General features: G+C 46.2%; 1 protein-coding gene across 4 annotated transcripts in view; it reads left to right on the top strand.

Moving 5' to 3' along the window:
* The window catches only part of Scn8a (sodium voltage-gated channel alpha subunit 8), a 170,679-nt gene that overhangs the window by 74,882 nt on the left and 83,762 nt on the right, over nt 1-12,035 (top strand). For 2 of the 4 annotated variants that reach the window (XM_028782253.1, XM_028782252.1), the window contains 4 exons: nt 1,852-1,970; nt 4,122-4,211; nt 4,662-4,790; nt 6,947-7,038. In XM_028782253.1, coding sequence (XP_028638086.1) covers nt 1,852-1,970; nt 4,122-4,211; nt 4,662-4,790; nt 6,947-7,038 — 430 coding nt within the window. Of the gene's footprint in view, nt 1-1,851; nt 1,971-4,121; nt 4,212-4,661; nt 4,791-6,695; nt 6,788-6,946; nt 7,039-12,035 lie in introns of all 4 variants that reach the window. The other 2 variants (XM_028782255.1, XM_028782254.1) reach the window with 1 other exon arrangement.

Raw genomic sequence — 12,035 nt, 5'->3', positions numbered from 1 at the left:
GAGAGAGAGAGAGAGAGAGAGAGAGAGAGAGAGAGAGAGAGAGAGAGTGTGAGTGAGTTGGCTATGGGTCCCTGGGTCCCCAGTGCCATGCCATTAGGTTAAACTTCTTGTCGGCATCTTTGTCGTGAGATGTTAGTTAGATTTTGTTGGTTGCTCCTGAGTGGAGCAGGACCTGTCGATCCTCTCTCCCCTCAGGGGATTCTAACCCCTTATCCATAGCCTGCTTGTAACAGATAAGGGTAGCCTGCTCAAGACAGTTCCTTTCTTGAGATCACCATGGCACCCCTTGTATTACCAGGCTGTGTTACACTGCTCCATTTTCCTAGTTAAGCTGTCTTTGTACTTCTGGGCTGTAACTCACGTGCTCAGTCCTTCACGTGCGGTGAGATTTGGTTGCTAGTATTTTCGCTGATGCCTTTTATGTCCGTATTAATAAAATCTCATCAGTCGAGAGCTTTCTCTTCCTCTGACATCACTGCCTAGTTCTGCATAAAGTCACCTTACAGAATGAGTTGGGAATTGTCCCCTTCTCTTCTAGATTTTTGGAAGAATTTGTGCTAATTCTTTAAACATTTGGTAGAATTCATTAGTGAAGCCATCTGGTCCCTGGGCTTTTCTTTGTGGGGGTTCTTTTTTTTTTTTTAAATGCACGGTACAGCGGTGTATTTATAGTAGTCTCACTTGAGGGGAAGACTGTTTAAGGATGGATCTGTATGCTGAGACTTATAAAGAAAAATTCTGGAAGGATATTTTAGAAGACAGCACCAAAGATTACCATTGGGTAATAGAATGGAACTTAACGTAGCGTTTTAAAATTCTAGGTGTACATCGTCCTAAATAAAAAAAAAATATTTAAAAATGACTTGCCCTTGGTTCTTTGCTCTCTGTATTTACCAGGGCCTAACCCCCACAGAGACTCCCAGTTTGGTTGGCCCTACATTTGCCTCCAGAGCCCTCTGCCCTCCTCTGTCCTCTGTCCTCACAGAATTGCTCATCAATGTCCTGAAGACAGCTTTGCCTGCCTCACTTTTTTTTTTTTTCATTATCCACAGATAGCCTAGGGGTGGGGGCCTCTGTCGTGTTGCCTCTCAGATTTTGAACTTGTACTTACAATTTACCCACCGTCATGACTGCAAGTTTACTACTTCCTCCCGTAAAGTATAGTCTTGTTCAATTGTGAATCCCCACCCCCTACCCCGTCTTAGCACCATACTTGACACCAGGTCTGTACACAGTGTGAGCAAAGCCCTGAGCTAAGCCTCTCTATAGCCCGTTCCAAGGACATGAACTAGTTTGACTTGATAAGAAGATTCATTTTGGGAAACACAATCGAATGGTTTTTGGGGAGACGCATGTTGGAAGCCCCAGAAGCCAGAGTGAGCCCTCAGGGAGTGGATACTGAAGGAATGATCACCTCCCTCATACCTTCTTGTGTTTGCCTGGCTCTCTGCTCCCGGCAGGTTGACTCTGGCCACCTGACCAGGTCTTTTGCAGTGGTCTCCTGCACTGACTTGCCATCTGCCCTAACGTTCCTGTCTTCTATGTATCAGGGTCAGCATAACTGACTTATCTATTCTGGCGTACATGGTTCAGAATTATCCAAATATGAACCTGCTAATATTGTGACCACTATTTATGCTGCAGCCTGAGGCTGGGCACTGGCAGAGAGGGGAGGGAACAGAAGCTCTTTTGCTTACAGGTTTTATTTTGTTTGCTTGTTTGCTGCCTCAGAAACAAATCAGGAGCAAGATTCTAAGTACCTTTCAAGTGTGTTTATCTTAAGGAAATGTTGTTTTGTGTGGCGACTAACATGATTTTTTTTTAATGGTTTCTCTTTTTCTTTCTCCACAGACCTTTGTAGTATTAAACAGAGGGAAAACTCTCTTCAGATTTAGTGCCACGCCTGCCTTGTACATTTTAAGTCCTTTTAACCTGATAAGAAGAATAGCTATTAAAATTTTGATACATTCATATCCTTTTCTGCACTGGGAAGGAGTGGTGGGTATTTGGGGGTTTGACAACTGCAGTGCTTACGACCCCACCAGGAGTGAAGCTGGCTGCTGCCCACCACAGCCTGAGGGTTAGGAACGAAGTCCCACTGGTTTCTGTAGACACTTTTTTAAAAGATAGGACTGGGGTCTAGAGTTTGGTAAGTGGCGTTCTTAGGGGTAAAGTAAGATGTTTTAACCTTATACTGAGGCCTTGCTTTTTTAGTAATTTCATTCCATGATAACTCAAGCTTGTTAACACATTAATAACTGACACAAGCATTTTTTGAAAACCACATCTTTAGTTACAAATGGTTGAATGAATGCTTTAGGTTATTTTTTTTCTTGAGCAAAGAGCTTATGAGTTCTTGGTATTTCTCAGATGAAATCAACTCCTTGGAGCAGAGTTTTAGGTATAGACTGTGGATAAACAGGGATTTTGGGGGGGGGATTTGCCTCCCCTCCCCCAGGTAGGAACGTGCCAACCTTTATATCCTATTGATAGATTGTATGGCACATAACAAATTACCTGTATGACCGTAACAACTTGGAACACTAGCTAAACTTGTCTGATTGGTACTTAAGGTAACAGGGCTTAGTCCCCTGACAGACTATGGCTCACCCCAGGGGGCCAAAGAAACCGTCAGGTGCAACTCAGGTGCAACTCAGTGGCTCAGTTGAGTCTCTGCCATGTAGAATTCATTTCTGGAATCTATGGTTTGTAAACTGGGAGGTTTACAGGAAATAGATAATAAACTTTGTCCTTTCCGGGACCAGAACTGGAATGTGGTTTTCTCTCCTGGTCCTAAAGGCAACCCCGTGATTACCCCAGTTGTAAAGAAGGAAAATAAAAAATACCCAGCTAGAAGAAGTATTGTTTTATAAACACTACAGTAAGACAGGGATGGGGACATTAGTGAGAGCTCTGGTGCAGCTTCAGTGTGAGTGACTAACTTCTACTGGCTTTAGAACTGCTTCTTCTCTCTCAATACACAGGAGCAGTAAGGGCACATCCACAGTGATCAGACTGACTCAGCCCATGGCCTATGTCTGGGGACTGTTGAGATGCAGGCACCCTGGAAGGGACCTCACAGACCACACTGAGTTTCAGGAGAGACACACGCACATTGACTGGACTATTGCTTTTAGAGATGTTCAGCCCCTTGGCAGACTAAGAAGGAAAGTGAACCACCACTTAAATGTAGATTTTCAAATAACTAATTATAACAAGATAATTTATAGTACACCATTGCTGTGGAACATGGCGGCTGAGCTAGGCAGAGCCTCCGCAGCTTAGATAGTCGGCTTGACCAGCAGCCATTTTAAATATTTCTCCAAAATATCCAATTTCTCCAAAAGGTTGGGCTGTGCCCAGACCATCCCACCATCCACTTGGTACCTGGTATGAATGAACTCTAATGCTTAAAGATTAATCAAAGGCTTTATACGTTTGGTAATGTTCAATAACAATATGCCCATACAATTAGAGTTGTTTCCCAATTAGCTAGCCTAAATATAAGTTGTTAACCAGGACTGCTCTCCATACCAGCATGGTTCTTCATCCTCCCATAACTCTCTCTCCCTCTAGCTCCTCCTCTTCTTCTTACTCCTCCCACCTTAGCTCCTCCTACACACCATTGCTGAAAAAAAAATGTAGATTTATTTTCTCACTTGGTGGCGTTGGGCCTTTGGTCACTTCTGGCTTACTTTTCACAAAGATGTAAGTACTCAAGAGTATTGCCCCATTTTTGGCATAGAGCATCAAGTTTACCCTAAAGTAGTGGGGCAGTGACAGTCCTGTGGGCAGAGGAATAGCCAGCCGTTCAGCCCCACTACCGGTCAGATGGGATATCCAGGGCTTCCCTTGTGGTGGCGGTGGCCAGTTTCCCTTGTCACCTGTCTCCTGCCAGCCTGTGGATGTAGCTCCCATGAGGCCTGGCGTGAGGTGGGTTTTTTTTCCCATGAGGCCTGGCGTGAGGCGGGTTTTTTCCCACGAGGCCTGGCGTGAGGTGTGTTTTTTTTTCCCACGAGGCCTGGCGTGAGGCGGGTTTTTTCCCACGAGGCCTGGCGTGAGGCGGGTTTTTTCCCTAAGTGGCCAGGCCAGACCTCGTTCCCCCCTTAACTCGTCTCTACAGTCTTCAGCATGATCATCATGTGCACCATCCTGACCAACTGTGTATTCATGACTTTTAGTAACCCTCCCGAATGGTCCAAGAATGTGGAGTAAGTGACCTTTCCTTCCTTTCTTTCATAGAGTCTGGTTCTGCTACTCCACAGTTTATCTGTGGTGGTGGTGGTGGGGTGTTGTGTGGAGGGTGGGGCGCTGAGGGTAATGTGGAATCTAGGAAACAGCATCAGATGTAAGTTCTAGAAAGCCAGCCTACTCTGGAAGGATGCGCTTCCTCTCAGTAGCAGAGGCTTCGCTATCCCCGGTCCTCCTTTCCCAAGGCTAAGATAGCTCTGAGGGCCTCCGTGCCTGTTCCAGATCTATCCTGCTATATTCTTTAGAGCCCTGGGCAGGCCTAGTTGCTGCGGGCATGTCGCTAAGTTTCCTTCCGCCACTGCCATGCCACCATACCCTTTCTGGCTTGTCACCTTTAAGGCAAGTGTCACCTTAAAAGGCTCATCCAAAGTTCCACCAGGAATAACCTCGGCTGTCCACATCCCTGACAGGTACACATTCACAGGGATTTACACATTTGAATCACTAGTGAAAATCATCGCAAGAGGTTTCTGCATAGACGGCTTCACCTTCTTACGAGACCCGTGGAACTGGTTAGACTTCAGTGTCATCATGATGGCGTGAGTTCCTCATTTATTTTACTGTTTTCTGTGTGTGTGTGTGTGTGTGTGCGCGCTTGTGTGTGTGTGTGTGTGTGTGAACTTATGTGTGCATGTGTGAGTAAATGTGTGTGCATGTGTGTGTGTGTGTGTGTGTGTCCTGAATAGGCTTGCATGATAGTGTAAGTGAGTGTGAGTTTGTGGGCTCAGCAGAATAGGGAATTCTTTTTTTCTTTTTCTTTTTTGAGATAGGATCTCATTTAGCCCAGGCTGCCCTTGAACTCACCATACAGCCAAGGCTGTCTTGAACTCTGATCTCTACCTCCAGCTCCCTGCGCTGGGATCACAAGCTTGCACCTAGACACGTGGTTGCAGAGTGGGGAATCCTTGGCTAATCACTTATGACGCATGCCCGTTTAACTATGGCTCTTGCTTGCAAGGCCTTCTCAGTTTTCAGACAGCAGCCACCTTAGGTGGGGAAGGTAAAGAGACAATTTATAGCTAGGAGAACAGCGGGCAGCAGTTTCTCATGACCCTTCCTTTATATTCTACTCCCTTTACAACACTGGCCAAGGTCGCCATTACTAGAGAGCCTTTGCGAAGGCATGAAATAAGTTGGGTGTAAACTTTTGGCTGAAAATGCAGTTGAGGCCTTTGACTCAAAACATGAGCCAAAGTATCCAAAGCAGCATATCCAGAAAATGTACCAATCAGAGTTCCCACTAGAGACTGTGTGGCCCCACACAGGTGTCCTGGCTGCGTTCGGCAGTTCATTTTGTTCCAGTTATAAAAAGTGTCTATTTGAGAAATTTAGCTGATGATGGGTGTAGTATTTTTATTCATGTGTTAAGAAAGTACTTTATCATTTAAGGGGAGACTTAGAGTCGGGGTACAGGTTGTGTGTGTAAAGGTGTGTGAACAGAAGAAAACGTTTGTGTTTGCATGGGCCGAATGTCACCGTTCCACCTTGGAACAGGAGAGAGTGGGGTGTGTCGCGTGTCTGCAGACTGACGTGATGTTCCGCTCCAGGAAGACGCTCTCTACTCTTTAGCATTATAGAGTCTACATTGATGGGTATGCATTTAAAACCGGTGTCCTTGCTAGACACAGGCCTGCTGATACAATGGGCACATCAATGGATTTTTGCTCTGATCTCATGATCTGAAATTTTTTTTTTCTGAGCCTCACTTTTATCTGACACAGGATAAGACTTCATGTGCAGACATGACTGCAAAACATACATACCACTCCTGGAGAAGTCACAGATACTGCCACGGAGGCATTTTGGCATTATCAACCAGGGGTCATTTTAACGTGAGGTTTTTGTTTTGTTGTTTTTTTTGTGAGGCTCTTGCTCCAAAATACTGCCTCTATTTCTTAGAGAATTGTTCACAAAACTGGCAGCATAAGTCTTTGATGCCTCATGACCTTCCTTAAAAAAATGTAAATGGGCTGACAGTCAAGATACTCTGGTAAAATTGGTCCACGCACCAATTAAGAGAGTAAACCCCAGGACGCTCTGCACTGTCAGTTCTTTAGAATATACTCTGAATTCTTCTTGCCCATTTTTTTAAAATTTTTATTTATTTATTTATTTTTATTTTTTATTTTTTTGGTTTTTTGAGACAGGGTTTCTCTGTATAGCCCTGGCTGTCCTGGAACTCACTCTGTAGACCAGACTGGCCTCGAACTCAGAAATCCGCCTGCCTCTGCCTCCCAAGTGCTGGGATTAAAGGCGTGTGCCACCACCGCCCAGCTCCATTTTTTTTTTAAATTATGTGTTCCTTAAATGTTTATATTTTGAAATTTTTCTTTTTCAGGGGAACAAAATAGAACCATAACTTGTGTATAAGACCCTTTCTTCCCCCATTCTCAGACCCTCACCCAGCGGTACCATTACAAGTTAACTTTGGTTTGATTCTGCAGGTATATAACAGAGTTTGTAAACCTAGGCAATGTTTCAGCTCTGCGCACTTTCAGGGTACTGAGGGCTTTGAAAACTATTTCGGTAATCCCAGGTAAGACGGCCCGGGCTTGGTGTCAGGTGTTGGGTTAGGGCCCTGATGTGACGTATTGTACTTTTTGTTTTGTCGTGGTTTTGTGTTCTTTTTCCTTTGGTATTTGTGTCCGTACCCGTGTTTGTCATTTGTGTCTGTGTGTGACCTCCCTCACTGCAGATATGTGACAGAGTTTGTGGACCTGGGCAATGTCTCAGCGCTGAGAACATTCAGGGTTCTCCGAGCTTTGAAAACTATCTCTGTAATTCCAGGTGAGCAAATGCGCGTGCAAGACCCGTGTCTTGCCGCGCTCCTATTTTCTCCCGTTCGTTTTTTGTCTGCCACATTTGAAACTGGCATCGGCACATCTGATATGCCTTGTTGCACCCTGCATGCTTTCCCTAAGAAGGATTCTCTGGAACGGCCCTTTGGTCCTTAGGCAGACGTCTCTGCCCATGCTCGACAGGCATGCATTTCTCATCCCATCCATACGTGTGACAAAAGCACATGCTTATAAACCCTTAGGGCCTTACAGCATCCGAGGAGAGGTATTACCAGAACGAGCTGTGTCTTTGTATGTGAACCATTTGAATCATGGCCTCATGGAATTACAGTGACTTTAATATCCACCCTCATCCCACTGCTTGTGATTTCAGACATCCTGTAGCATGTTTTGCCAACAGCATGTTATTCAAAGACTTGTACTCTTACTGGTACCATACTAACGTAATCATTTAGTCAAGAAGCAACTTACCCAGTTAACTAGTCAGGTCAGACTAGTTAAAATGGAAAAGCCTCAGAGTCAGTGAGGCAAATTTTAAGTTACTACCTCGTGTATTTTACAAGCGTCTGCTTCAGCAGAATGAGACCTGGTAGGTGTGTCTACTGGGTGTGGACTCAGGGATCACGCTCAAGTGTAAATCCCAGTGAAAGCATATACAGGTGCTGATTTAAAGTCAAAGGTAAGATATAAAACAAAAATCAGAGAAACTCAAATGGATGGAAAGAAGAAGAGAGTGGGCGGAAGACTAGTTCAGTGACAATCTCTTTAAAATATTTGCCTTTTGCTTTGACCTGGTCCAGCTAGCTCAGTGGTTCTAAACCTCTTGAAGATTTTTGGTCCCCTTGAGACTCAGATGAAATTTCACAGACACCCCAACCTCCTGCCAGCCACCCACGGTCAGGTTAAAATAATTGCACCTGAGAAATAACCTTTCTAAGAACTGGTCTTGAAATCTAGGAGGAAAGGTGTGTTTAAGGTTAAGACTGACAGTAGCCAGGCAGAGACAAAGGCATGTTGATGTTGTTTGTGCTTTAGCTAGGGTCAGGGCTATTAAGGGGGATTCCCTAGAGTCCAGGCTTTCCACTCTGTTCTATGGAAACAAGGTGCTTGGTGCCATAGCATGATCTGGTGGTCTATCCCCTTGTGGCTGACTACAGAAACAGTTCTTTTATCCTCTATTCAGGATCATGACAGCGTCCTAGGCTGGGGGAAACACAGATATGAGGTGTGAGGAGGGTGTGATTTACCAGAAACCTCAAGGGTGGTAAACCCCAGGCAGGCTTGTTCTGCAGCAGCTGGACCACCAGATCTATCCCATCATTTTTCCCTTCGGTCTCTCTTCTCCTCTGGTCCCTCTAACATGATTCCATGTTCCCGTTCATCTCCCCAGCACACCCTGCGAGGCATCTGTCTCTTTATGTTCTTGTGATCTCAAAACTTCTCTTCCAGAATTAAATCGGAAAGCTGTGTTCTGTTCACTAACTGGGGCAGCAGATGCTCTCCCCAGCCTGGCTCATCGCTGCTGTTCTTGTCTCTGCTGTAGGGTTAACTTTCGAGCCGGGCATTTCTGCAAAGTAATTCTTGTCAGGTTACTTAATACTCTGTAGTGTGCATGCGTGTGTGCGTGCGTGCGTGCGTGCGTGTGTGTGCATGTATAAATATGTAGTGTCTATAGCATAGAGCCTGGTCCACAGCAGTGCTGCATAAATGACTGTACCAGAAGCACTTACCATAAAAGAGCCCAATAAAAGGCCTGTGTCAAGCTTCATGGGCTGACATAGATTCTTGGGTTACTATTCCCATAAGTGCCCCTCCCCTAATTGAGCTTTGGGAGGCTAACTGCAATGGAAACTAACTTTAAGGGTAGTAAAGCTAGCAGCCCTGTCAGTGACAAGGCCTTTCCTTACTGTTTAGCATTACTGAGAGAAACCCAGAAGTTAGCATCCTATGTATAGTTCTGAACATGTCTGTCACTCCCTGGAGGACTGCTGGCCCGTTCCTGTAAGCTATCCACGTTTCCTTCCACGGTGGCATCCCCGTGTGTACATCATTGGATCAGCATCTATCTCCTGCTAAAAAAAAAATTCAAAGATACTTTGATTCCAGGTTATAGAGCTGGAACACGGTAGCTCTCAGTAAAAGCTAAAACCATGACACAATGTCACACACGCACACGCACACACACACACACACTCACACACACACACACTCCGCCCCAATTCTCCCGTCTGCAGTTAGGATCTTAGGATTTCCTGAAGCGGTTAGGACTACAGAAAGGAAGCCTGGACATATCATTTACTTCTCAGGCTCTTGTGACAGAACGCCTGATGAAAGCAACCGAAGTAGGAGGGTTCGTGTTGTGCCGCTGTACAGAAATACAGTTCATCCGGTGGACAGGTATGGCAGCAGGAACACAAGGCCACTTGTCACACCGATGCCTACCACCATTTGCCTTTGTGTTTAGTGCAGGACCCTAGCCCGTGTAATGGCGACACCCAACCCTGAGGGTAAGCCTTCCCCCTCCTCAATGAAACCCACATGGAGACTCTCACAGACACACCCAGAAGCTCATCTCCTATGTGATTCTAATTCCTGTCATGTTGACAGTCCAGGTTAGCTGCTTCAGAGGGTAACCAGGGGCTGACATGGAGCCTGTAAGATCTCATGGCAGTCTCCACAGCCCAGCTTCCTGTGTGAGAAATGCTTGCTGAGAGCTTGCACACCATCTCGTCAGGGCCAGTGTTTTGGTTTTAGGGTTTTTGTTTTCTTTTGTTGTTGTTGTTGTTTTAACATCTTGGTAGCTGTTTCGAATGTTTCAGGTCAGCCAGGATTCTCCCAGTGCACACAAACCTTTTGTATAAGAAATCTTTATCGTAGTACCTCCATGGCATTTACAAAAAGAACAAATTCCCATTCCAAGCCTTCTTATCAAATGCCTCAAGATTGGGATAGAGGCCACTTGTGGCTTCCTCTGTGCTTCAAAGGCATCACCTTGGAAAACCTCCATGCCAAAAGACTTGTCTCTGAGCCAGAGTTGGTGAGGTCCAACTTGATATTGAGCTATTCTTCCTGGAAGTTCACATCTTAAATCTTTGTTCTCATTTTTGACTCATTGGGGGCCTGGGCAGAAAGTGATCATCTGTTAGCTCCATTGGAAGGGTCACCTTCCACCTGCCCCAATCAGGAGTTCTTCTGTGTCTCCTGGAGAGGACCCTTCACCTTGGACAGCGCTGGAGCTGGGAGAACTGCAGCCTTGGGTCCTGTGGTGGCTCCCGTGCGAACCTGTGGCTCCCAGTGCTGATCTAAGGGCATGCTGCTGTCTTCAGAGTTGTGGGTCTGCCTTACTCTTCTCTTGGATGTTTCCTTTCTCTACGCCCATCTCTGTTTCTTCCATTCTTCCCCAGTGAGCTCAGGTAGGAAACAGACAATGTGAGCAGCTTTGTCCTTCCTGCCCAGTTTTCCCAAAGCGTTTTCTTTAAATGTATACATTGTGAACGTGGCAGCTTTTCCTGCTTAGTGGCAGGGTGGAAAGATGCTTTAAGACTATGGCCATTAACAGCTTATTTTTTATTGATTTGTCTTTGCATTTCAAGACAGGGTTTCTCTGTATAGCCCTGGCTATCTTGGAACTCACTCTGTAGACCAGGCTGGCCTCGAACTCAGAAATCTGCCTGCCTCTGTCTCCCCAGTGCTGGGCTTATAGACTTGTTACACCATCGCCAGGCTGATAGCTTCTTTTAAAATATTCAAGTTTTAAATCTTGTTGCTTTTGTGCTTCTCTTCCTTCAACGCTGAAAATATTAAGGAAAAAATAACCAAAAATAATAGTGGTCCTAAGTGGAAAAAGAGAGCCAACGTGAACGAGGCTTGCTTTACCCCTGGGACTAGACGTCCCGATGGGAACCGAGAGCTCTCCTTTCTGTCTGGCTGAGAGCGATTCCAACATTCACCTTTGAGAAATGAGCTCGCATGACTTCAAACTGCTTAAACATCTCAGTCTGAGTGGCAAACGGGAATTTCAAATCACTTTATTTATAATTGGACCGCCATAGCCACAGATTGTTCCCAACATGTGTGGCTGACTTCTCTGGACTCAGCACACAGGTGGCTTTGGTCATTTGTTCAGGGGACTTTTGGTTATTGCATACAGTGACAGAAGGGATCAAAGGTGCCTTTGGAGTGGAGTAGAAGCCTGCAGTGACAGCTTACCCTGCTTCTCCAGATCCCAAAAATACCCAGCCGCCGCTCTGGAAGCTGACCTTCATACCTTGGGTCCCCCTGTCCTTTTGAGGTCCCTAGTAAATGTATGAACTTCAGTGCAGGCACACTCTGATCCTGGTTAACGCTAGCCTCTTGGGAGTTCTCGCCATCCAATTTGCCCCCACGTGGCTTCTGTTGTGTGCTCTGTTGTGTAGGAGTTGTTTGAAGGCGCATTCTGCTCCGATTTGGATAACCTGCCTTTCAGGGTCTTGCTTGTTCTGCCGTGTGGTGCTGTGAGCCAATAGAAGAGGCAAGGCAGCTTCTCTTGACAGCCAGGGCGGTGGCCGTCTGCATACTCTGCACAGGCTTACCAGGTCACGGATTCCACCAGGAGTCTCCTGTCTCTTCTGACCGCTGCTTTTGGTGGTTGTGTGTATGCACTCCATGAGTAACTGCTCTCAGCAACCTGAGAGCTGGGATGTAGGAGGCGCATTGATGACACACTATTGGCATCTCTGCAAATGCGGTGACTCTGTTGGCAGCCCCGAGAAGGAGGAATCTCCAGTGAGACCAGTGTACAGCTTGGTGGCCTGTCCAGCACTGCAGGCCCATCCAGCTCTGTTCCATAGTGTACCTTGCTCCAGCACACCTGGTGCCCTCTCCCTGCACACCTGGTGTCCTCTCCCTGCACACCTGGTGCCTTCCCCCTACATACCTGGTGCCCTCCCCTGCACACCTGGTGCCCTCCCCCTGCACACCTGGTGCCCTCTCCCTGCCCACCTGGTG

This window comes from Grammomys surdaster, unplaced genomic scaffold, assembly GCF_004785775.1.
Source record: "Grammomys surdaster isolate TR1022 unplaced genomic scaffold, NIH_TR_1.0 724, whole genome shotgun sequence".
NCBI classification, from domain to species: Eukaryota; Metazoa; Chordata; class Mammalia; order Rodentia; family Muridae; genus Grammomys; species Grammomys surdaster.
Note: the sequence above shows the minus strand (reverse complement) of the source record. Positions and strands in the feature narration are given on the sequence as shown.